The following is a 23,361-nucleotide window of genomic DNA, read 5'->3' as shown; positions in this document are numbered from 1 at the left end:
CATCTTTGATCTATCTAGCTTATTCTCCCCCATCCCCCCCCCCCTCCTTCCCCGTCAGGAGCATTACAGAGGGAGAGAATGATGGATGAGAGGGAGAGAAGAGGAGCAGGGTAGGAGGGTTTAGGAGACAAGGATGGAGTGGGGAGTGAGGGGGGGGGAGGGGGGTAGTATGAGACACAGAGGGTAATTCCAAAAAAGAGGAGCTGAAAGATGAGTTCTGACGGTGTTTTATTTATTTATTTATTATTATTATTATTATTATTATTATTATTATTATTATTATTATTATTATTATTATTATTATTATTATTATATTTAGTTTTTGATGGAAATATATATCCAAGTCCCCCATGAAAATATTAATAAAAAAAGCATGAAATATTTACCCTCGAAGAATCTGTTGTTCCACGTAGATGTTATTGAGAGAGAGAGAGAGAGAGAGAGAGAGAGGCGCTAGTCAGAATCACTCACGGCAGAAATTTTTAACAAGACGTGTTTTTAAACCGGTGTAAGTCTTGTTATACTGGCAACGTGGGTGATTGATTGAGATGGTTCATTAAGGTGGCAAGAGACGAAGAGGAGGAGGCAAGGAGAAATGAGGGCGAAAGAGGGAAGAGGAGAAAGAGAAGAAGTGGATGGGAACGTGGAAGGGAAGAGGAGAAGGAGGAAGAAGGGAACAGAAGGGGGAATGGAGAGAGGAAGCAAGGAGAAATTAGGGCGAAAGGGAGGGGGAGGTGGAGGATTAGAACGTGGAAGGGGGAGAAGAAAGAGGAGAAGAAGAAGATGGGAATGCGGAAGGGGGAAGGGATCGCGGGAGGGAGTGGAGGAGGAGGAGGAGGAGGAAGGAGGAATGGAAACGTGGAAGGAGGAGGAGGAGGAGGAGGAGGAGGAGCCAGAAGGGGGAAACTGGTAAGGAAGATTTGATGAAGAATTGACGGAATATAAGAGGAGGAGGAAGAGGAATATTTGCTCATTAGTGAAGTTAAGAGGCGCCCTTCTCCTTCCCTCATATTGAATCTCAAGCTCACTTACGACCACAGGAAAAAACACACACACACACACACACACACACACACACGAACTTATATACTGCTGTGTGTGTGTGTGTGTGTGTGTGTGTGTGTGTGTGTGTGTGTGTGTCTTTTGAGAGTTCTTGGAATGAGAGGGAGTTTATGATGTACTCTGGGGTGTACTCTAAGACGCAAGAGGACGAGTGGGATGTACTCTGAGACGCAAGAGGACGAGTGAGATGTACTCTGAGACGGAAGAGGACGAGTGTGGTGCCTGTGCCGAGTGTAGCGAGGGAGGGGTGAAGGACGAGAGGGCGTGAGTGGGAGTAGGATGAAGGGCGAGAGGGCGTGAGTGGGAGTAGGATGAAGGGCGAGAGGGCGTGAGTGGGAGTAGGATGAAGAGCGAGAGGGCGTGAGTGGGAGTAGGATGAAGGGCGAGAGGGCGTGAGTGGGAGTAGGATGAAGGGCGAGAGGGCGTGAGTGGGAGTAGGAGGGAGGGAGAGGGAGAACGTGTGTGTGTGTGTGTGTGTGTGTGTGAATGAAGGTGTATACAGGGTGACGAGTTGGAAGGTTCATTTACATAATCAAGTGAACGTCTCCTTCACCGCCTCCCTCATGGCCTTCTGCAGACGACCCCTTCTCTCTTATTGATTCATCTTTCCCCTCCTGTATGATGCATGTCTCTAACCTAACCTAAACCTAACCTAACCTAACCTTGTCCTTTCAGCTTTAAGTGTAACAAACTATTTCGTTTTCCGTATCTTAACTGTTCACACACACACTCACACACACACACACACACACACAAAAACACACAAACAAGAATGGTAATGGGAATAACAAGGGATAGGGTGGTACTTTATAAGGAAGAGGCAACAAGTGATGATGGAATAATAGTTAGTTAGTTAGTTAGGTGTCAGGAGTTATTTTGCGGGGAGGGACGTAATTACCTGGTGATCACCTTGATATGGTAATTACACCTGAGTCCCCTTAGAATTGCACATCTTTGCTTTCCATGCAATTACAGTGGATATGGTAATAGTGAGGGTAGATATCGTTTTATAGAAAGACAGACAGATAGGTAGACAGATACAGACAGACAGACACAGATAGATAGACAGACAGACAGATAAGTAGATAATGCAGATAGGCTGACATACAAACAGACAGATGGGGAGATATGCTGACATATGCAGACAGACAGACAGACAGCTCATGAAACAGCGAATGAGAGAGAACGAGAGAGAAACTTGATTAGAGAATGTTAAACAGGGAGAAAGAAGAGATAGAGAAACAAAAACAAAAGACATAGGAAAAGACAAATTCAGACAGAGAATAAATTAACAGAAAAAACGAGAAACGGAGAGAGAGACATATTGACCTAACCTTTTCTGTAAAAATCAATTCTGTCTCCTTAAGTAAGAAAAAACAGAATGTGTAATACAGTAAAAAAAAATATATAAATAAATAATAGACTAAACTTTGGATTTGGAAACTTAACTGAAAAAAAAATCAAATTATACTCCTAAGTTGGTGGATTTTCCCAAGATATTTCATCAAGGAGCAAGTTAGGTTAGGTTAGGTTTAAGAAGCACTCGATTTCCACTGACTACTACTACTACTACCGTGTTAACTGTCGTGGGTACAACTGACCGCCTCTCGCCTTGCAACATAATGGGGTTGTTTAGGTCTGCATCATCCCTGTACTGAAGAGATAAAATTTCAATGCTAATCCCCGTAAATGATGTGCTTCTTGAGGGCTGGTATTGAAGCTGGGCTAAGCGGGGGTCTTGGGGATGTTAGGTGGGTGGGGTCTTGGGGGATGTTAGGTAGGTGGGGTCTTGGGGATGTTAGGTGGGTGGGGTATTGGGGAGGGATGTTAGGTAGGTGGGGTCTTAGGGATGTTAGGTGGGTGGGGTCGTGGGGATGTTAGGTGGGTGGGGTCTTGAGGATGTTAGGTGGGTGGGGTCTTGGGGATGTTAGGTGGGTGGGGTCTTGGGATGTTAGGTGGGTGGGGTCTTGAGGATGTTAGGTGGGTGGGTCTTGGGACTAGTTTTTTTACTGTTTGTTTCTTAGGATTAGAGGAGTTAAATATACGTCTGGTTGACTACACACACACACACACACACACACACACACACACACACACACACACACACACGTACCCAATTTACAGTAAGTGTTTTTTTTTATTTTTTTCCTTTCTTTAATTGCATCTCTTAAGTTTCCATAAAGACTTCGTTAGTGAGTTTATTACCGCTTGGCCTGACTTAAAGTACAGGTTTTTTCCTTGTTTGCTCACACCATTCTCGGGTGGGTGAGTGCCTCGTCTCCTGATCTTCACTACTGATACAAGATTTAATTGTTCACTGACATCTCTTGAGTGTGAGTTGTCTTCTCCTTGACTACGTTGGCAGGTGTGAGAGATATTGCAGGTGTTGGAAGAAGAGATGTAGAGATGTAACGTGTTGGAAGAGATGTGTAGGAGACCTTGTGTTGGAAGAGACGTGTGGAGACTTTATACGTGTTGGAATAGACGTGTGGAGACTTTATACGTGTTGGAAGAGATGTGTGGAGACTTTATACGTGTTGGAAGAGACGTGTGGAGACTTTATACGTGTTGGAAGAGACGTGTGGAGACTTTATACGTGTTGGAAGAGACGTGTGGAGACTTTATACGTGTTGGAAGAGACGTGTGGAGACCTTATACGTGTTGGAAGAGCCGCTGGAATATATTTTTGGGTCAATATTTACTTTATGCTATGTGTCGTTTACCAGAGACGATGAAAGTACTGTTGGTCGTTTCATCTCTGTATAATCTTTCAGGGGTTGAGAATTCTTATGTTGGGAGTCGAATCCTTTACCTTGTGATAATCCTTTGTGGTGGGAGTCCTTGGTGTTGAGAATCCTTTTTGGTGTAAATCTTTGAAGTGGTGAGGATCCTTGAGATGGTGGGAATCCTTGAGATGGTGAGAATCCTTGAGATGGTGAGAATCCTTGAGATGGTGAGAATCCTTGAGGTGGTGATAATCCTTAAAGTGGTGAGAAGTCTTGAGGTGGTGAGAATCCTTGAGGTGGTGAGAATCCTTGAAGTGGTAAGAATCCTTGAAGTGGTGAGAATCCTTGAGATGGTGAGAATCCTTGAGATGGTGAGAATCCTTGAGATGGTGGGAATCCTTGAGATGGTGAGAATCCTTGAGATGGTGAGAATCCTTGAGGTGGTGATAATCCTTGAAGTGGTGAGAATCCTTGAGGTGGTGAGAATCCTTGAGGTGGTGAGAATCCTTGAAGTGGTAAGAATCCTTGAAGTGGTGAGAATCCTTGAGGTGGTGAGAATCCTTGAGGTGGTGAGAATCCTTGAAGTGGTGAGAATCCTTGAGATGGTGAGAATCCTTGAGGTGGTGAGAATCCTTGAAGTGGTGAGAATCCTTGAGATGGTGAGAGTCCTTGAGGTGGTGAGAATCCTTGAAGTGGTGAGAATCCTTGAGATGGTGAGAATCCTTGAGATGGTGAGAATCCTTGAGGTGGTGAGAATCCTTGAGATGGTGAGAATCCTTGAGGTGGTGAGAATCCTTGAAGTGGTAGAATCCTTGAGGTGGTGAGAATCCTTGAGATGGTGAGAATCCTTGAGGTGGTGAGAATCCCTTGAGGTGGTGAGAATCCTTGAGATGGTGAGAATCCTTGAGGTGGTGAGAATCCTTGAGGTGGTGAGAATCCTTGAGGTGGTGAGAATCCTTGAAGTGGTGAGAATCCTTGAGGTGGTGAGAATCCTTGAAGTGGTGAGAATCCTTGAGATGGTGAGAATCCTTGAGGTGGTGAGAATCCTTGAGATGGTGAGAATCCTTGAGGTGGTGAGAATCCTTGAGGTGGTGAGAATCCTTTAGTGGTGAATCCTTGAGATGTGAGAGTCCTTGAGATGGTGAGATTCCTGAGATGGGTGAGAATCCTGAGATGGTGAGAATCCTTGAGGTGGTGTGAGATGAGAATCCTTGAGATGGTGATAATCTTTGCGATGGTGAGAATCCTTGAGAAGATGAGAATCCTTGAGGTGGTGATAATCCTTGAGGTGGTGAGAAGCCTTGAGATGGTAAGAATCCTTGAGATGGTGAGAATCCGTGAGATGGTGAGAATCCGTGAGATGGTGAGAATCCGTGAGATGGTGAGAATCCGTGAGATGGTGAGAATCCTTGAAGTGGTGAGAATCCTTGAGATGGTGAGAATCCTTGAGGTGGTGAGAATCCTTGAGATGGTGAGAATCCTTTGTGGTGATAATCGTTTGTGGTGATAATTTTTGCGATGGTGAGAGATTGTCTCGGGTTAAACCAGATTGATATTGGTAACCTTGTTGTCGATGGGAAATACCCTAGCTTAATACACCTGTGAGACTTGAGCAAGTGAAAAAGGCATATTTTCGCTCTCATTTTCGGCTATACCTTGTATATCAGAGGTTAAAAGAATTGTTAAGAGTGAAGTGAAAAACAAATGCCGAGGGATTATACACCTAAGGAACGCCACCATCCTCTTGTGTTGTGAGGTTACGAGCGCCTGTATAAGAATACGTCAATCTCTCTCTCTCTCTCTCTCTCTCTCTCTCTCTCTCTCTCTCTCTCTCTCTCTCTCTCTCTCTCTCTCTCTCGTGTGTTTGGAAGTAGTATTATACGTTAAAGTTGTAGATAATGGGAGAGGTTTGTTTTGAGACCACCAACTTCCTCTCCCTTCCCTCCCTCCCTCCCTCATTGTTGGAGTTGGTAACCAGACGCCATTGATAGCGTTGGTTAATGTGGTTATCCCTTGGTGTTATTCTCTTCTAGAGGATATTGAAGCTTCAAGTTTGTGGTAAAGGAAGAGGGAAAGAAAAAGGAGGGGAGGGGAGAGTAAGTGAGAGAAAGGGAATAGGGAAGGGGAGGAAGGGATGGGAGGAGTGAGAGGGAAGGGATTAAGAGGAGGAAGGGGACCAAGGGGAGGAATGAATGGGGTGGGGATGGTGGGAGGGAGAGAGAGGAGATGGTAGGGGATGGGGATGGAAGGAAGGGGGGGTGAGGGAGAAGGAAGAAAGGTGGATGGAGAGGAGAGAATGGGGTAAATTATTGAGGGGGAGAGGAAAAGAAAAGGAAGGGGAGGGGATACAGATGATGAGAGAGAAGGGGGAGGGAGGGAGGGATGAGAGAAAGGGGTAAGTTTTTAAGGGGAAGGGGATAGGAATGGGGAGAGAAAGGGGGAAAAGGGACAGGATTGTGTATGCTGTTGAAGGAAGTGATTATCGGTGTATAAATTCTCGTATGTTTCGTAGTTTATCGTGTTTGAGAATTTATTAAAGCTGATTTTTGGTGTAAATTTTGAAACTTTTATTTTATGGCAATTTTGATGGTGATCTTATGTGATATATTAAACTGTTTTATGTATGAAGGTTGGAGGCTTTGTGTGAGAGAGATTGAATGAATGAATGAATGAATGAATGAATGAATGAGAGAGTGGATGAATGAATGAGTGAGTGAGTGAGTGAGAGTGAATGAATGAATTAATGAATGAATGAGAGTTAATAAATGAATGAGTGAAAGAAAGTGAATGAATGAATGAGAGTTAATAAATGAATGAGTGAAAGAAAGTGAATGAATGAATGAGAGTTAATAAATGAATGGGTGAAAGAAAGTGATTGAATGAATGAATGAATAAGAGCGAGCGAGCGAATTTAAGAGTGAGAGTGACCGAGAGTGAATCATTTACAAAATCAATTGAATGTCAACACTGAAACCACACACGAAAAAAAAAAACCCAGAGGGAAATAAATTCTTGTCTCCTAACCTCACCTGCATAATTCCCCCTCAGTATACTGACCCATACTCATAAACTAAACCTTCAAATATACTAATTACAAGTTCCTTAATGAATAAAACACCTGTGTACATATATCCAGAGACCATAATACTTATCATTATCATCTACAAGCCATCTCCCCTCCCCCCCACCCCCCACCCCTCACAACCACCCCCCCCCACCCCCCCCCTCACACCCCCCCACCCTCACAACCACCCCCACCCCTCCTACCACCCCCCACCCCCTCCTCTGTCTTGTCTTGTTCAAAATATATCAGACAAATACAAGGGATTATGCCTCATATGGCTAAGGTAATTTAGACATTGTGAGAGGTTTATAGTTTAATATTATGTCTTACGATGGTGGTGAGGAATAAAGATAGGAATTATATTTTGACCGTGAGGAGGAGAGTGGCTATGTTAGGTGGCCAGCAGACTTGTTTATGGTGTTCTAAAGATGATGATGATGATGGTGGCTGCAGAGGCGGACCAGTGAGTTGTGTGTGTGTGTGTGTGTGTGTGTGTGTGTGTGTGTGTGTGTGTGTGTGTGTGTGTGTGTGTGTGTTTTGCTGTTGCTTCGTTCTCCTAGCTTTTACTTTGCCTAACTACCCTGTCTACCCTAACTACCCTGTCTACCCTACCTGCCCTGTCTACCGTAACTACCCTGTCTACCGTAACTACCCTGTCTACCCTACCTACCTACCCGCAGGGTGACTACTTACCTATCTACCTACTTACTCGATCGCACGTTGGCTTTACATAACCTTTGCAGTGACACGACCCTTATTCCCTCTCCCTCACACCCACTCACACTCCTTCCCTCCCACACCCTCCCTACATCACCCCCCACATCCTCCTTACCCTCTCCACACCTTCTCCTCCTACACCCTCCCTTCCGTCACTCTCACACTATCTTCCTTCCCCTTCCTACCACCCTTCTTCCCTATTTCCTTCGCAGTATACCTTACATTCCTCCATCCTTTTCATCATCCTTCTTACATCTCTTCCCCTCTCTCCCCCTCTCCCCCCCTGCCCTCCTCCTTTGTCCCCTCCTCTCCCTCCTCCCTCTCTCCCTCCCTCCCTTTGTCCCCTCTCCCTCCCTCCCTCCCCCTGTCCCCTCTCCCTCCCCTCCCCTCTCTCCCCTCTCCCTCTCTCCTTTCCCCTCCCTCCTAGACGTCACCTGGGCTCTACCTTCATTGAACTTGGTCACGTCAGTATGTCGGTCAGACTTGGGGGTGTTATGACTCATATAATCTTGTATGACCCTGTCGGAGCATGACATGTCAGTCTAATGTCATAAACCACGACGTCAAGGGGTTTATACATGCACAAATTCACAGTTTAAACCACGACATTTCTCTACTATTTTGAGGGTGAAATAGTCCTAATATTTGTGTTTTTCATCATGTGTCTTGTATTTTCTTCTCTAAGGTAATTAGTTGTCCTGAAAATTTAGCAACAGGTGGTAAGATTTTGGCGTGTTTTTTGTTTGTTTATTTTTTATTGAACTTTTTTTCTTCTTCTTTTTCATCATCATCTTCTTCTTCTTCCTTCTTTCTTCTTCACTAGCTATCTTTTAAGTAGTCAAGGACCGTAATTTTTTGGGTACTATTTTCGTGTGACTGTGTTGTTTCGCCTCTTGAGTACGATGCCTTACTTGAGTACAGTGTGAATCCATTGGTGAAGGTATTTTAATCTCTTGAGTCCGATGCCACCCCTGAGTATAGTGTATGATTATGATGACTTAATCCTTGAGTACAATGTCTTAAACCCTTTGAATATGATGACTTAATCTCTCGTCTACAATGTGATCATCCGTTAGAATATGATGACTTTAACCCCCTTTGAGGATACGATAACCTGACACCATGAGTACGATGATATTGTACTCAGGGGATGAATCCATTGTACTTAACCTGTTCTTCACACGGAGATAAGTAGCCACCGCACCTTAGTATGGGACACGACTGCCTCACCTGACTCACTCACCGGACTGACTCACCGGACTGACTCACCGGACTCACTCACCTGTCCTTAAGCTCCCCAAGTCCCACCTTATGAATTAGTTACTTAGGTAAGCGAGGAAGGTGCTTAATCATCTAATTATCTTGGCGTATAATGAGCTGACCTCCCAGAGCGTCTAATTAACAGGTGTTAAGGGCGGTATAATGAGGCAGGTAGTCCAGACACGAGAGGATTGCATTGTTGCATGATGAGGTGTGTGTGTGTGTGTGTGTGTGTGTGTGTGTGTGTGTGTGTGAAATGAGAGAACGCCTCAACCTGGCCTAGTAATACACAGGTAGCCGCAGGTGTCAGCACAGGTGTAGTTCGTGGTAAATATCACCTGAGACATGTCCTCATTAAGATCAGTAATCACTCGACTCGTACACGAATCTGCCACGTATAAATTCTCTTGACACATTCACCAGAGTGATACGAGGAACACATTCTATATTTCTTGGAGTCTAGAGGTGGCTGGGTCTGGGTGTATCTTTGTAATGAGTCTATCTGTCTATTCCCGTCTATCCATACGTTTGTCTATGTAAAGATCTGGCTGTCTATCAATCCTGGTGTTTATCTATCCAGTTGACAGTCCACCCAGCGTGATGATAGCAACATGGCGGGGAAGTTTTTGTGTGTGTGTGTTAGGAGCTGCCAGGACCTGTCTATGAGAGGTGACGCTACAGGAAATTAAAAGTTCACATACCCAAACTCTCCAGGCGACTGACCACATATTTTGTCCTGTCTTAAATATATATATACACTACGGAATTCAAGAAGCACGATAAGAGGGTGGAAAAGAAAGGCTTGGTGAATTTGGTCACAGGACACGAGGTAATCGAGGTGTAGTGAACATAGATAGATCGGTCCCTTTACGGTCTTCTACAACCTGTAAACAAAGACCTGTCACATTGCAGTGACGTTAATAAAAGCCATTAATAGATCCATGTAGAATATTATGTTGTAGTCAAGTATTTGGCCAATAAAAGTTATTACTCTTAAAAACCCAACATAATTTGTATATGTTTTATTCTCCGTAGTTATGAGGGTCTTGGGGTGTGCGTGCGTGCGTGTGTTGGGGGGGTAGGAGATTACTGGGTTTTTATTTTCACCTTGTACAATTAGTGACTACCAGACCTGTTCTACACACACACACACACACGCACACACACACGCACACACACACACACACACACACGTGCACCACAGTCCAAGGTCGTCACGCTTGATATTGAGCTCCTATAATCCAACGAGGAATGGAACACCGCGCAGTCAGTCCGTCAGTCAGTCACCGCACACGCGAGATATACCTGTTGCTTCACTGGGCCGCTTCTCTCTTACCGTTGCTTCAATGGGTTACTTCTCTCTTCCTATTGTTTCACATGATTCGACACTGTCTCACTTCACTCACCCGATTGTTTCACATGATTCGACACTGTTTCACTTCTCTCATCTGATTGATTTACATGGTTCGACACTGTTTCACTTCATTCATCCGGTTGCATCAATTATATAGAAGCTGCTTCACTCATGAATCTTTTTTCCGAACACCAACCCCCCCCCCCCAAAAAATTTCTCTGCGTCAAAGGAAGAAACACTTTTTTTGCGGTAGGTTTTGTTATTAATGTATTCAAGTATGTACTCGGATAGTTCTTGTATACATTCCACCACGATAATCACAACACACACACACACACACACACACACACACGGGTGGCTGATGAACGCGACAACTCGATCAAATAGACGCGGATTTAGACAGGTATGAAGACGATAACCTAATAACATCAGTGACTTCTCCATATTTGGGGAGACCATGGCCCATTTTCTCTGGCGCCGGGGACCCTGAACCCTAGACCCTGGACCCTAGACTTTCAACCCTGGACCCTAGACCTTGGACCCTAGACCTTGGACCCTAGACCTTGGACCCTCGCAGTTAGCTTGCTCCCTTTAGACACCTACAGGGTCTTCAGCCGCGTTCACCAACTGCTTCTCACTTCTCACATCCTTATATAATTACACAAGGTAGATACAGTGTAGGTAGACAAGGTAGATACAGTGTAGGTAGACAAGGTAGATACAGTGTAGGTAGACAAGGTAGATACAGTGTAGGTAGACAAGGTAGATACAGTGTAGGTAGACAAGGTAGATACAGTGTAGGTAGAATAAGGTAGATACAGTGTAGGTAGAATAAGGTAGATACAGTGTAGGTAGATAAGATAATTAAAGTGAAGATAGACAAAATATTTACTGTGGGTTCTCTTAAAACATTCAACTCTATAAATTTATTTGTAGGACAATCGATTGTTTACTTGAGAGTTGAGGACAGATGGTAGTTGTGAGGTGTGTGGTGAGGTTGGGGTGTGTGGTGAGGGGCAGACCTTCTTAACAGCCATGGTTGAGGTGTGTGGTCAGGGGCAGACCATCTTAACAGCCATGGTTGAGGTGTGTGGTGAGGGGCAGACCATCTTAACAGCCATGGTTGAGGTGTGTGGTGAGGGGCAGACCATCTTAACAGCCATGGTTGAGGTGTGTGGTGAGGGGCAGACCATCTTAACAGCCATGGTTGAGGTGTGTGGTGAGGGGCAGACCTTCTTAACAGCCATGGTTGAGGTGTGTGGTGAGGGGCAGACCATTTCAAAATCCATTGGAAGTTGAGACTCGTGTGACCAAAGACATTGTAAGGGAAGGATGGTGGTGGTGGTGGTGGTGGTGACTTAGTGTGTGTTATGATTAGCTGTGGTGAGGGGAGGAGTGATTCTAATATTCCTCCTCCTCCTCCGCCTCCTCTTCTTTCTCCTCTTCCTCCTCTTCCTTCTCTCCTTCCTTCTCCGCATCCTCCTCCTCCTCTTCTTTCTTAGAGCTGTTACGTCGCCAGAGATGTAATTACCCAAATCAATCAATCCTCTTTATCCTCTTCCTTTTCTTTCTCATTTCCACCTCCTCCTCCTCCTGTTCCGTCTACTCCCCCTCCTCCTTCTCCTCCTCTTTTATAATTTCCTTCCTACTTTCTATTTTTCTTCCCACACTTCTTCTTTTTCTTCCTACTCCTCTTTTCTTTCTCTTCTTCTCTAAATAGACAGCCGACAAAGAGGGTCTTCCACCATCACTCTTGACACCTCACCAAACACACACCCACCTGAAGGCGTTAGTCACCTGCCCGAGAGAGTGTAAACAAACATTTGGGACTGTACCAAGTGGCAACCTATTCACCTTTTTGCTGTCATCATCATCATCACTATCATCATCACTATCATCATCATCATCATCATCATCACTATCATCATCATCATCACTATCATCATCATCATCATCATCATCATCATCATCATCATCATCACTATCATCATCACCATCATCATCACTATCATCACTATCATCATCACTATCATCATCATCACTATCATCATCATCACTATCATCATCATCACTATCATCATCACTATCATCATCATCACTATCATCATCATTACTTATCATCTTATCTGTACTCAAAGGATGTAATCAGTGAAGACGAGTACATGTGAAGTATTAATTAAAGGTATTTCTTGTTATTAATACAATGTGGCTCAAGTTTCCAAGGTATTAACATATACACAGACAGACACACTGGCTCTTCTGGCATGCTGTGCTGGGCTCTGCTGGACTGTGTTGTGCTGTGCTGTGCTGTGTTGTGCTGTGCTGTGTTGTGTTGTGCTGTGTTGTGTTGTGTTGTGTTTCTTCCCCTCCCATACAAGACCACAAGGTCACCTCACTCACACAACACCAGGATCACCACTACCACCACTATCAGCTACCACTATCACTACTATCAACTACCACCACCATTACTACAACTACCACCCACCAGCACTATTACTACTACCATCACTACTACCACCCACCAACACTACTACCACTACTACTATCAACTACCACCACCATTACAACTACCACCCACCAGCACTATTACTACTACCATCACTACTACCACCCACCAACACTACTACCACTACTACTATCAACTACCACCACTTACCACCCACCAACACTACTACCACTACTACTATCAACTACCACCACCATTACTACAACTACCACCCACCAGCACTATTACTACTACCACTACTACCACTACTACCACTACTACCAACAGCACTATTACTACTGCTACCACTACCATCACTACTACCACCACTACACTTTTTTTTTTTTTTTTTTTTTAACGTGGCCTCCAGCCTCCCCCAATAGCCACACCTTCGCCACCATTTATTTACCTTAATATTAAATATCCTAATACATAAGAAACTATCCTATCTGTGTTAAATTAGTTGAGCCGCAGATCCATGCGGCATTCAGTGACTGTAGCCTCATAGTCGATATCTGCAGCAGTTGTCGGAGTAGGGGCAGAGGCTCTCGTTCCCCTGAGGCAGAGCAAAGCCGACCGAAGGAGAGAGAAGGACAGTCGGCATCTCATCCAGGCTGTGACATAACTTCTGGGCTGCTGCTTCTGTTCGGAGATCAGCTCCGCGAGTCTGGCGTAGAAACATCTTGCACTTGGGCCCATCCCACCAGAGGTTGTGAACACTAGAGGAGTGAAGCTGCCTTGATCAACATTTTGAATTCTCTCCCCATATGCCCTTCTCTTGTCGTTCTCGTTCCTCCTATGCGCAGCATCGAGAGCTAGGTTACGGTGACAAACGGCACCACTACTACCACTACTACCACTACTACCAGCCCCCTCAACGCCATGCTATACCACTCACTACTCATATATCGTGTTTCCTTCACTTTATCCCTATATCTCCTTTGTCTTCCTCCCTCTCTCTCCCCCTCTCTCTCCCTTTTCACATATATTCACCAACATATCCAATTAATCGCACCAAAGTGATATAATACATTAAATTAACTCTAGAACACCCGAGTCACCGAGATTCTAGATTACCTGTTTTAATTGGTACTCTAAGTGGACTCATATAGTTAAGAGTCCGAGTTTAGTTTTCGAATCCATTGTTAAATATAAACTTTGTAATTTAGTTTAAGTTTTATATCAGTTAAGTGCGTTTGTGTATGTCTAGTTACGAGGAATCTTCATATGACTAATGTTTGAGATGCCTGGTCGAAGTCTGAATAAGGCTTTTAATTTTTTTTTTCAATGTAAGATTATTCGCCGTATATGGGTTTAAGTAGGTTTTTCTAGGTTTGGTTTGGTCAGGTCAGGTCAGGTCAGGTTAGGTTAGGTTAGGTTAGGTTAGGTTAGGTTTGGTCAGGTCAGGCCAGGCCAGGTCAGGTTAGGTTAGGTTAGGTAGATTCGTTTGCAGTTAAGCTTTTTTTTTCACCAGCTTTGTATAATACCTATAAAGCCATTTGGATACGTTCCCAGGTAACCTCTAATAGGGAAATAGAACGTAAGGTCTCCCTATGGGTCAAGTTCTCTCAGATACTGTACAAGATCCCTTACCTAAGTAGCTTACGTGAGTCTCTTGGATATAGCCTCACATTTTACCCTATGAGCCTTTTGAGAATGTAAGGCCAGCAGAGTCTTAGATGTTTGTGAAGGTTTATTGCATCTGTCGTACACACGGACATGTGTGTGTGTGTGTGTGTGTGTGTGTGTGTGTGTGTGTGTGTGTGTGTGTGTGTGTGTGTGTGTGTGTGTGTGTGTGTGTGTGTGTGTGTGTGTGTGTGTGTGTGTGTGTGTGTGTGTGTGTGTGTGTGTGTGTGTGTGTGTGTGTGTGTGTGTGTGTGTGTGTGTGTGTGTGTGTGTGTGTGTGTGTGTGTGTGTGTGATAATTAACGGTTTATTGAAAGAGCTTGGCAGCCAGAAGGCTGAAAAAATACAGTTGCATATTTCGGGAATAAGTTTCGAATTACAAATAATATACAAGTAACATAAGTGATACAAATAAGATATATAATAACTAGATGGGAAAAGCTCAAACTACAGTTCATTTCAACATAGTGACAGTGCAAGGAGTAGTGTTTACTGGGAGTGAATACACTGGTTTATTACAAGTTATTGATAATTTTTACAATGGTTGGGACTGGGCTGTTCTATAGCGACTCAGTTCAGCACGTATGGGCTGATGCGGTTGTGTGTCGAACAGCAATTTCAAGAGATCTCAGGTGGTCGTAGGAGCTGAAGTCAGATGGTGTAGAAAGCTTACCAAATGGTAGATGAGGTCGTGGTGATGGTCAGTGAGAGTCGAAAGGGTCAGTGTTGAGCGCTTCTTGAGATATATGGAGTAGGAAGGGAGAGAATAATCTTGCATGCCCACTCTCTTGCACTTTTTTTCTAGGTTAGGGTTAGGGCAGTGTGTGTGTGTGTGTGTGTGTGTGTGTGTGTGTGTGTGTGTGCGTATCACCCTTCACACACACACACACACACACACACAAACTATTCGCTATTGTCTCCAACCTTAAACAATGATTCTGTTGTTTGTTTGTTTGGTGTTGTTGTTTGTTTGTTTGTTTGTTTGTTGTTGTTTAATTGAGTTACGTCCATTAAAGTTCTGTGTTCCGTTCAGCGTTGTCTGTGATTGGATAAAAGCCATTATAACTTCCACTTAAATTGTCTATGTATCTTTTGAAGTTAATAGCCAATGTGTGTATGTATATATGTATGTATGTATGTATGTATGTTTGTTTGTATGTATGTGTGTATGTATGTTGTTCAGGTTTAATTTGTCATTGTTGATAATCGGTTCAGTGACTCAGTTCAGGTTTATTCCGATAACGTACTTACCTTTCCATATAATCCGGTTAATGGGGGGTTCACATATAACGGATTTTCCTCTCTTTATAGTCCGTTAAATAGAGGTTCAGTTCAGTACATACGGGTTATGTTTTCGTCCTGATTCAGTAGTTCAGTAGACATCGGTAAATCTCATGATCGGTTTAATTAGCCATGATGTTTATATCGGCAAGTTTCATGACAGGTTTAAGTAGCCATGATGATTATATCGGTAAATTTCATGACAGGTTTAAGTAGCCATAGTGATTATATCGGTAAATTTCATGACAGGTTTAAATAGCCAAGATGATTATATCGGCGAGTTTTATGAAAGTTTGGATAATCGGTACTTTTATATCCGATTATATGTCCTGTAAGTTTCGTTTTCAGTTTGATAGGGTCCTGTAGCCATCCACATATACCCAGTAACCATCCACACACATACCAAGTAACCATCCACACACATACCAAGTAACCATCCACACATACCCAGTAACCATCCACACACATACCAAGTAACCATCCACACATACCAAGTAACCATCCACACATACCCAGTAACAATCCACACATACCCAGTAACCATCCACACATACCCAGTAACCATCCACACACATACCGTAACCATCCACACATACCCAGTAACCATCCACACATACCCAGTAACCATCCACACACATACCCAGTAACCATCCACACATACCCAGTAACCATCCACACACATACCCAGTAACCATCCACACATACCCAGTGACCATCCACACATACCCAGTAACCATCCACACATACCCAGTAACCATCCACACATACCTGTATACCCAATAACCATCCACATACCCATACTATATCCAAACAAACACACTTAGTCCCTTGTTACTTTAAATTACTGCTACTTGTATTGGAGTCTCAGCCAATTAGAACTCTCGATACATCATACCCCCAGTAATAGAGGTTCTGTATGGTGGGTTTGTTTTGGGTTATTATCGTGAGTTAGGAAGTGTTCGCTGTATCTTCTCAACATTATTTTATTTCCGTCTAGCTTATTGTTGTGTATTCATGTTAATTATAAATCCTGTGCTTGTGGTGTAAACAAGTTGAGGTAATACTAACAGTTAAGTTGTATTCGCCTCGCCCTCGCCTCGCCCCACTCACTCGCCTTCGTTCTGCTGGTAACGTGTGTGTGAGTAATAATAATAATAATGATGATATAATGATAATAATGATAATAATAATAAGATTTTCATTATAATAGGATGTTGGCAAAAAATAATAATAATTGTCTCCGTGTTGGAAGGGTCGCCATGTGTAGTGACCAAGATATAATAAAAATTATTATGATAAATGTTAATTAAAGATACATTGAATTGTAAGATTACTCAGTGATAATTATGATTTATAAATAATGGTTAAATACTTTCAACTAAGAGAATAATTTCATAGTAGACGGATGATTGGTTAGTATGTTGTGTGTAATTAAATCAACATAGCAAATTTATTATATTTATTTATTTATTTTATTTATTTATTTATTTATTTATTTATTTATTTTCTTTGTTTTTGGCTTTATTGTGTACTCTATATACTAACCAGCTCACTCAGTCTGTTCTGTTACTGCGCCCTGTTGACAAGTACTGAGCAATGGTGTGTCTTAGGGGGTTCACGAGAGGAAGAACAGGACTTAAGTTAAGCTATATTAAATCCCATTGTCCCACCACACCAGTTTGATACAAAGATTTACTTTCCTTTCACAATGCTCTGAGAACTTCACCACGTCGTTAACATAATCGTTCACTTCTCTACCCTTCCTACGCCCATGCCTATCCCTCCTACATCCTTGCCTATCCCTCCAACCTCCTCCCCTACCCCTTCTACCTCCTTCCCTTCCCCTCCTACACCTTTCCCCCACCCCCTACATCCTTCCCCATTCTTCTTTCTCCATTTCCATTCCTTATTCTCCCTCCCCTACTCATCGACCTTTCGTACTCCTTATCTTCCTTCCCTACTCCTTCCTCTCCCTTCTCTCCGTCTTATCCACCCTTCTTCCCTACTTTCACTCCTCCTCCTTCCTTCCACCCCTCGTTCCATCCCTACTCCTTCCGTCTACCCATCCTCCTTCCTTCCACCCCTTCTTCCTTCCACCCCTTCTCCTTCCTTCTTTCTCTTCCTCCTCCTCATACCTGTTGCCTCTGTTCAGTCCAATCCGCGTGGGTCTGACTCAAGCGGACATCAAAGTGACCTCTGAGATTACCGAAATGCCATCATTGTATGTTGCACTTTGACGCTGCCACCCCCAGGCGCCTGCCATCATCTGGGAGGACTGGTGCAGGTGACAGGGAGGGGTGGCAGGGGAAAATGAAGGCAGGAAGGGAAAGGAGAGGTAGGAAGAAAGAAGAAAGGGAATAATAATCCAGAGACAGGGCAGGGAAGATATCAAAAGGGAGAGAAGGAGAGAGGGAAGTGAGAAGTGATGGAAAGGAAAAAGAAGAAGGAATGATTGACGTGAGGGAGAGAAAGAAGGAAGGAAATAAGAAACACCAATAACAAGAAATACATAGAGAGAGAGAGATAATAAATGAAGGAAGAGGAGAACCAGATAATAATGTAACTAGTTTATGAGACGTGGGAAGAGAAGGAGAGGTGAGATAAAAACACAAATAAACGAGAAAATAGATAAACGTAAAGAAGGAAGATTATCTCCTGTGATAGAAGATGGAAGAAGGGAGGGAAGAGAAGACAAGAAAGGAATAAATGGCGAAAGAAAAATAAATCAGGAAATACGTACGAAAATAAGAGAATAAATTGAGGAATTAGATGGAGGAAAGAAAATAGGAATGGATTAATAAACTCAAGGAAGAAATAAAAAGAGAAGAGAGGAGAAGAGAATACATGAAGGAAGAAATAAAATGGGAAGGAAGAAATAAAAAAGAGAAGAGAGGAGAAGAGAATACATGGAAGGAAGAAATAAAAAGAGAAGAGAGGAGAAGAGAATACATGGATAAATAAGAATTGGAGGAGAATTTAAAGAGGTTAATTCTGGAATATTCCTCGTAAGACAGATAGTGAAATCATTGTATAACTTCACATTAATTCATCATAATACATAAACAGTGTAAGTCTTTGTATTGGCAGTGAGTAAATGTAAACAAAGACTCATGGCATAAACAGCTGATGACATGTAAACAAAAACTCACGACAAACAGCTGAGTAACTGTAAACAAAGACTCATGGCATAAACAGCTGATGACATGTAAACAAAAACTTACGACAAACAGCTGAGTAAATGTAAACACAGACTCATGACATAAACAGCTGATGACATGTAAACAAAAACTTACGACAAACAGCTGAGTAAATGTAAACACAGACTCATGACATAAACAGCTGATGACATGTAAACAAAGGCTTTTATTTTTTGGATTTCTGAACTTAGAGAAACTGAAGATTGATTTAAAGGAAATTTTTCAAGAACTTAATTTTCCCAAACTTTTAGAAAATCTCTTTAGAACTTGACCAAACTTTTTCAGAACCTAAAGAAAAAAAAAGTTCCAGAACCCAAAATTACTTTCCTTAAACCAACAGAGAACTTACAGATATATAAACCATACTTCCAGACCTTTATTTTTTTTCCAGTATTAAACAAAATATTTTAGGATTATAATTTTCCAGAATTTCCAGACTTAAAAAAATAAATAAAAAAATAAATCCAAATGTTAAGTTATAATGTTACCGGAACTTTACCTTGCAGACGTAAATCAAAGTCTTTTCTTGGACTTTCCCTCAGAGGCTTTTAAAACTTGAAAGGACAAGAGAATTACAAATGAACTCAAATGACTTCCAGGATTTAGACAAAGACCTTCATTACCATAAACAAACATCTGTGACAGTCTTCCAGGTCTTACGTGAACAAACATCTGTATAGTCTTTTATTAGTATTTTTTTTAACAGGGAATATTACCCCCCCCTCTCCCCCATTTCTCTCCCATCCCATTCCCTTCCCATCTCTTTCTTGTTCATTCCCTTCCTCTCCCTTTTACACTTCCTTCTCTACCTGTTCCTTCTTACCAAACCTTTTATTTTTTTCTACCCCTCCCCCCTTTGCCCTACCCCATCACCTCGTCTCCTACTCCTTTCCTCTCCCCTCCCTCTCTCCCTGTACCCCTACCCCCTCCCCTTCTTCTCCTCTCCTCCTTCCTCCCTCCCTTCCCCTATCTCCTCTCCCCTACTCCCTCTCCTACCCTTGAAAAAAAAAGTTGAGAACTCTTTCGTAATTTCCATAAAGTTTGGCGAAAGTGTGTTGAGGAAAGTGTCTCTTGAGGGGCGGTGACCTGTTCGAACCTCACACACCCTAGTTAGACTCTCTCTCTCTCTCTCTCTCTCAAGTCGGGAGGAGGTGGGATGTTGGGCGTGTTGTAATGGAGGGTTGTAATAATGTGTGTTAGGATGTTGTGATGACTTTGCTTCTTGTGTGAGTGGTGACTGGTTGTTGTTAGTGGTGACTGGTTGTTGTTGTAGTGGGTGGTGGTGGCTGGTTGTTGCTGTGTGTGATGGAGGTGTTGTTGTGGGTTGTTACTGGTGGAGGTGTTGTTGTAGAGGAAAGTTGTTGATGGTGTGCTGGTGATATAACTTGAGCGTGAAAAAGAAAACATTATTTGATCATCAGAAGAGAAAGGAGAAAAAAATTTACATCAGGAAGGGATGAAAAGTTGCCACGAAGAACAACAATAATAATACTAGGAAGAAGAAGAAGAAGAAGAAGAAGAAAAAACAAAGAAAAGAAGAATACGCTAGAAGACGATGATTACGAAGAAGAAGAAGAAGGAGAAGAAGACGATTACGAAGAAGGAAGAAGAATACGACGATTACGAAGAAGGAAGAAGAATACGACGATTACGAAGAAGAAAAAAAGACTTAAGAATTCAGAGAAGAGTTGCTCTACGGTTGTCAAGAGTAGCAGGACTACTTCTTGGAAAACTGGAGAGAGGAACATTGTACCGCCGACGTGTACCTGTGTGTGTCGGGGGGGAGAGGACGGTGTGGTGCGGGGGTGGGAGAGAGGAAGATGAACGACTGCTATGGGGGGGAGATAAGAGGAAAGATCGAAATAGTTCTCAGACACACACACACACACACACACACACACACACAGATTTTCTCGAAAGGTTTGGATAAATGTGAATAATTTGAGAGTTAAAAGGAGGTGTGTGTGTGTGTGTGTGTGTGTGTGTGTGTGTGTGTGTGTGTGTGTGTGTGTGTGTGGTGAAGGTTGTCGATTCATTGTGGTAATAATATAATTATTTTCATCCTGTGTTAGACGAGTTTTGTTTGGGCCTTAGTAAGTAGATAGATAGTTAGTTAGATAGATAGATAGATAGATAGATAGATAGATAGATGAATGGAGTGACAGGCAGACAGACAGATAAAAGACAGGTAATAAAAATAATATCAATAAGGAAAGAAAATTGACAAAAATGTTGACTGGTCATTACTGAAGAGCTGTCAGGACCATCTCTGCTGACACCCCGGCCTCCTGACAACTCTGCTGACACCACGACCTCCAGGCATCCCTGCTAACACCACGGTCCCCCTGACAACCCTGCTGACACCCTGGCCTCCTGAGATCACTGCTGACACCTGGCCTCCTGACATCCCTGCTGACACCACGGTCCCTTTGACATCCCTGCTGATACCCTGGCTCTTGTCACTGCTGACACCCCGGCCTCTTGACATCACTGCTGACACCCCGGCCTCCTGACAACACTGCTGACACCCGGCCCCCTGACAACTCTGCTGATACCCCGACCTCTTGACATCACTGCTGACACCGGCCCCTGGAGTCCTGCCGACACCCTGGCCTCCTGACATCACTGCTGACACCCCAGCTTCCTGACATCCCTGCTGACACCCTTGCTGATAAAGATTTGAAGTGTGGAATTGGGGAAAGTGTAGGGGATGATATAGATGGGAGAGAGAGAGAGAGAAGAGAGAGAGAGAGAGGAGAGGATGTAAGGAGGTAGGAGGAAGAAAGGAGAAGAGTGAGGAGGGAAAGAGAAGATGAATGACAGAAGGGAAAGAAGAAGAAGGAGGAGGAAAGAAGAAGGAAGAGAATGAAGGATAAAACAGTCAGTAATAATAATAATAATAATAATAATAATAATAATAATAATAATAATAATGATGTTTATTCACCAGGTATATAACGTAATACATAGATGATACATGCTGGGTAGGTGGGACACATTAGTTAAGGTCAGGTCAGGTCAGGTTAGGTCCGGTTATGTTATGTTCGGTTAGGTCATGTTAATTTAGTGTTAGGTTAGCTTAGGTTAGGTTAGGGTAGCTTAGCTTAGTTGTTTAATCTTCAGGTGATCACAAAGCCATTCAGAACAAAAATAAATATGGACTGATTCTTTGTTACCGTGTGTGATGGATAATTATAGGTGACTCAGCGCTAATGATCACAAGGCTTTAATTGAGTTAGAAGAAGAAAAAATAATGACTTCCTTAATTACAAGTCCTACATTTAATTACTGAAATTAAGAATGAATCAATTAAATCACTGACACGTGTTGAGGAAATAACCTGTAGTTGAGTCTCTCTCTCTCTCTCTCTCTCTCTCTTTACAGACATATACTAAGGGTTGAGACAATTAATGATGGCTAGACATTCGTACACGTATATATGACACCTACAGTGACCCTAGGCTATCGTCAGGTAGTAATTAAGAGGAAGTAATTGTAGTGTTTATATGAACTCACTGAGATGGCAACACTCAAGGTCACGGTGTTGCTAGCTGGGAAGGAGCAGTTGTTTTTGTTGTTATTGTTTTTGTTTATTTTATTGTTTATTGTTTAAGTTTCTTTGTCTTATTAATATTAGTGTCGGCATCATCATCATCATCATCATCATCATCATCATCATCATCATCATCATCATTATCATCATTATCATTATCATTATTTTTATTTTTTATTTTTTTTATTATTATTATTATTATTATTATTATTATTATTATTATTATTATTATTATTATTATTATTATTATTTTGTGCCGTAACCAAATATTATTGGAAGTACTTATTTTTTACTAGAATGACAAAGACAAGAGACAGACAGACATACAGACGGACAGACATACAGACGGACAGACAGACAGACAGACGAACAGAAAAGAGGAATAAAAACAATAAAAAGATCGTGATAAATAGACTGAAGATCATAGGTATAGAAATGAATAAAAGATGATAGTAGAGGGCAATGAACAGGTAACACCATGTACAAGAACAGGTACAGCACACCTTGTCACGAACCTAGTAAAATAATAACATCTTTTTTTGTACTCATGTGTACAGTAATTCACCCACCTGTCTGTGTCATCACCTGAAGTTATCTACCTGTGTATGGAATTAATTTCCCAAGACTTATTAATTAGGAAGTTGATGTTACAGGTGTTAGTGAGAAAACTATAGTATTGGGGGCCTCTGAATGATCCAGTACCTGTGGGCCCCTTGGGCGACACCCAAAGACCTGTGGGCCCCTTGAGCGACACCCAAAGACCCGTGGGCCCCTTGAGCGACACCTGAGGGATCCGTGGGCCCTCTTGAATATACACAACAGAAAAGAATAATTCAATTATCAAACCTGATTATAGTCTGGGTTGTTGACATTACTGAACCCTCCTCTCTCTCTCTCTCTCTCTCTCTCTCTCTCTCTCTCTCTCTCTCTCTCTCTTTTTTTTTTTCTCTCCTTCTGGCTTCCTTCACCTGTTACTCTGAGGTTATTATTCCTCCTCCTTCCTCCTACCTCCCTTCCTCTCTCTCCTCCTTCCC

The 23,361-nt window shown here is 42.6% G+C and overlaps 1 protein-coding gene across 1 annotated transcript; it reads right to left on the bottom strand.

Moving 5' to 3' along the window:
• Positions 1–3,832: 3,832 nt before the first annotated feature.
• LOC121864152 (histidine-rich protein PFHRP-II-like) lies at positions 3,833–23,131 on the bottom strand (the record flags this gene model as incomplete). Its single annotated transcript, XM_042363118.1, has 2 exons — positions 3,833–4,956; positions 23,030–23,131. Coding segments are annotated over 2 exons (1,226 nt in total), but the record flags the coding sequence as incomplete, so codon positions are not given.
• Between the last annotated feature and the right edge of the window lie 230 nt (positions 23,132–23,361).

Source organism: Homarus americanus, unplaced genomic scaffold (genome assembly GCF_018991925.1).
Source record: "Homarus americanus isolate GMGI-L3 unplaced genomic scaffold, GMGI_Hamer_2.0 scaffold47964, whole genome shotgun sequence".
Classification (NCBI taxonomy): Eukaryota; Metazoa; Arthropoda; class Malacostraca; order Decapoda; family Nephropidae; genus Homarus; species Homarus americanus.
The sequence above is the reverse complement of the archived record's forward strand: the minus strand, read 5'-3'. Positions and strand labels throughout refer to the sequence as shown.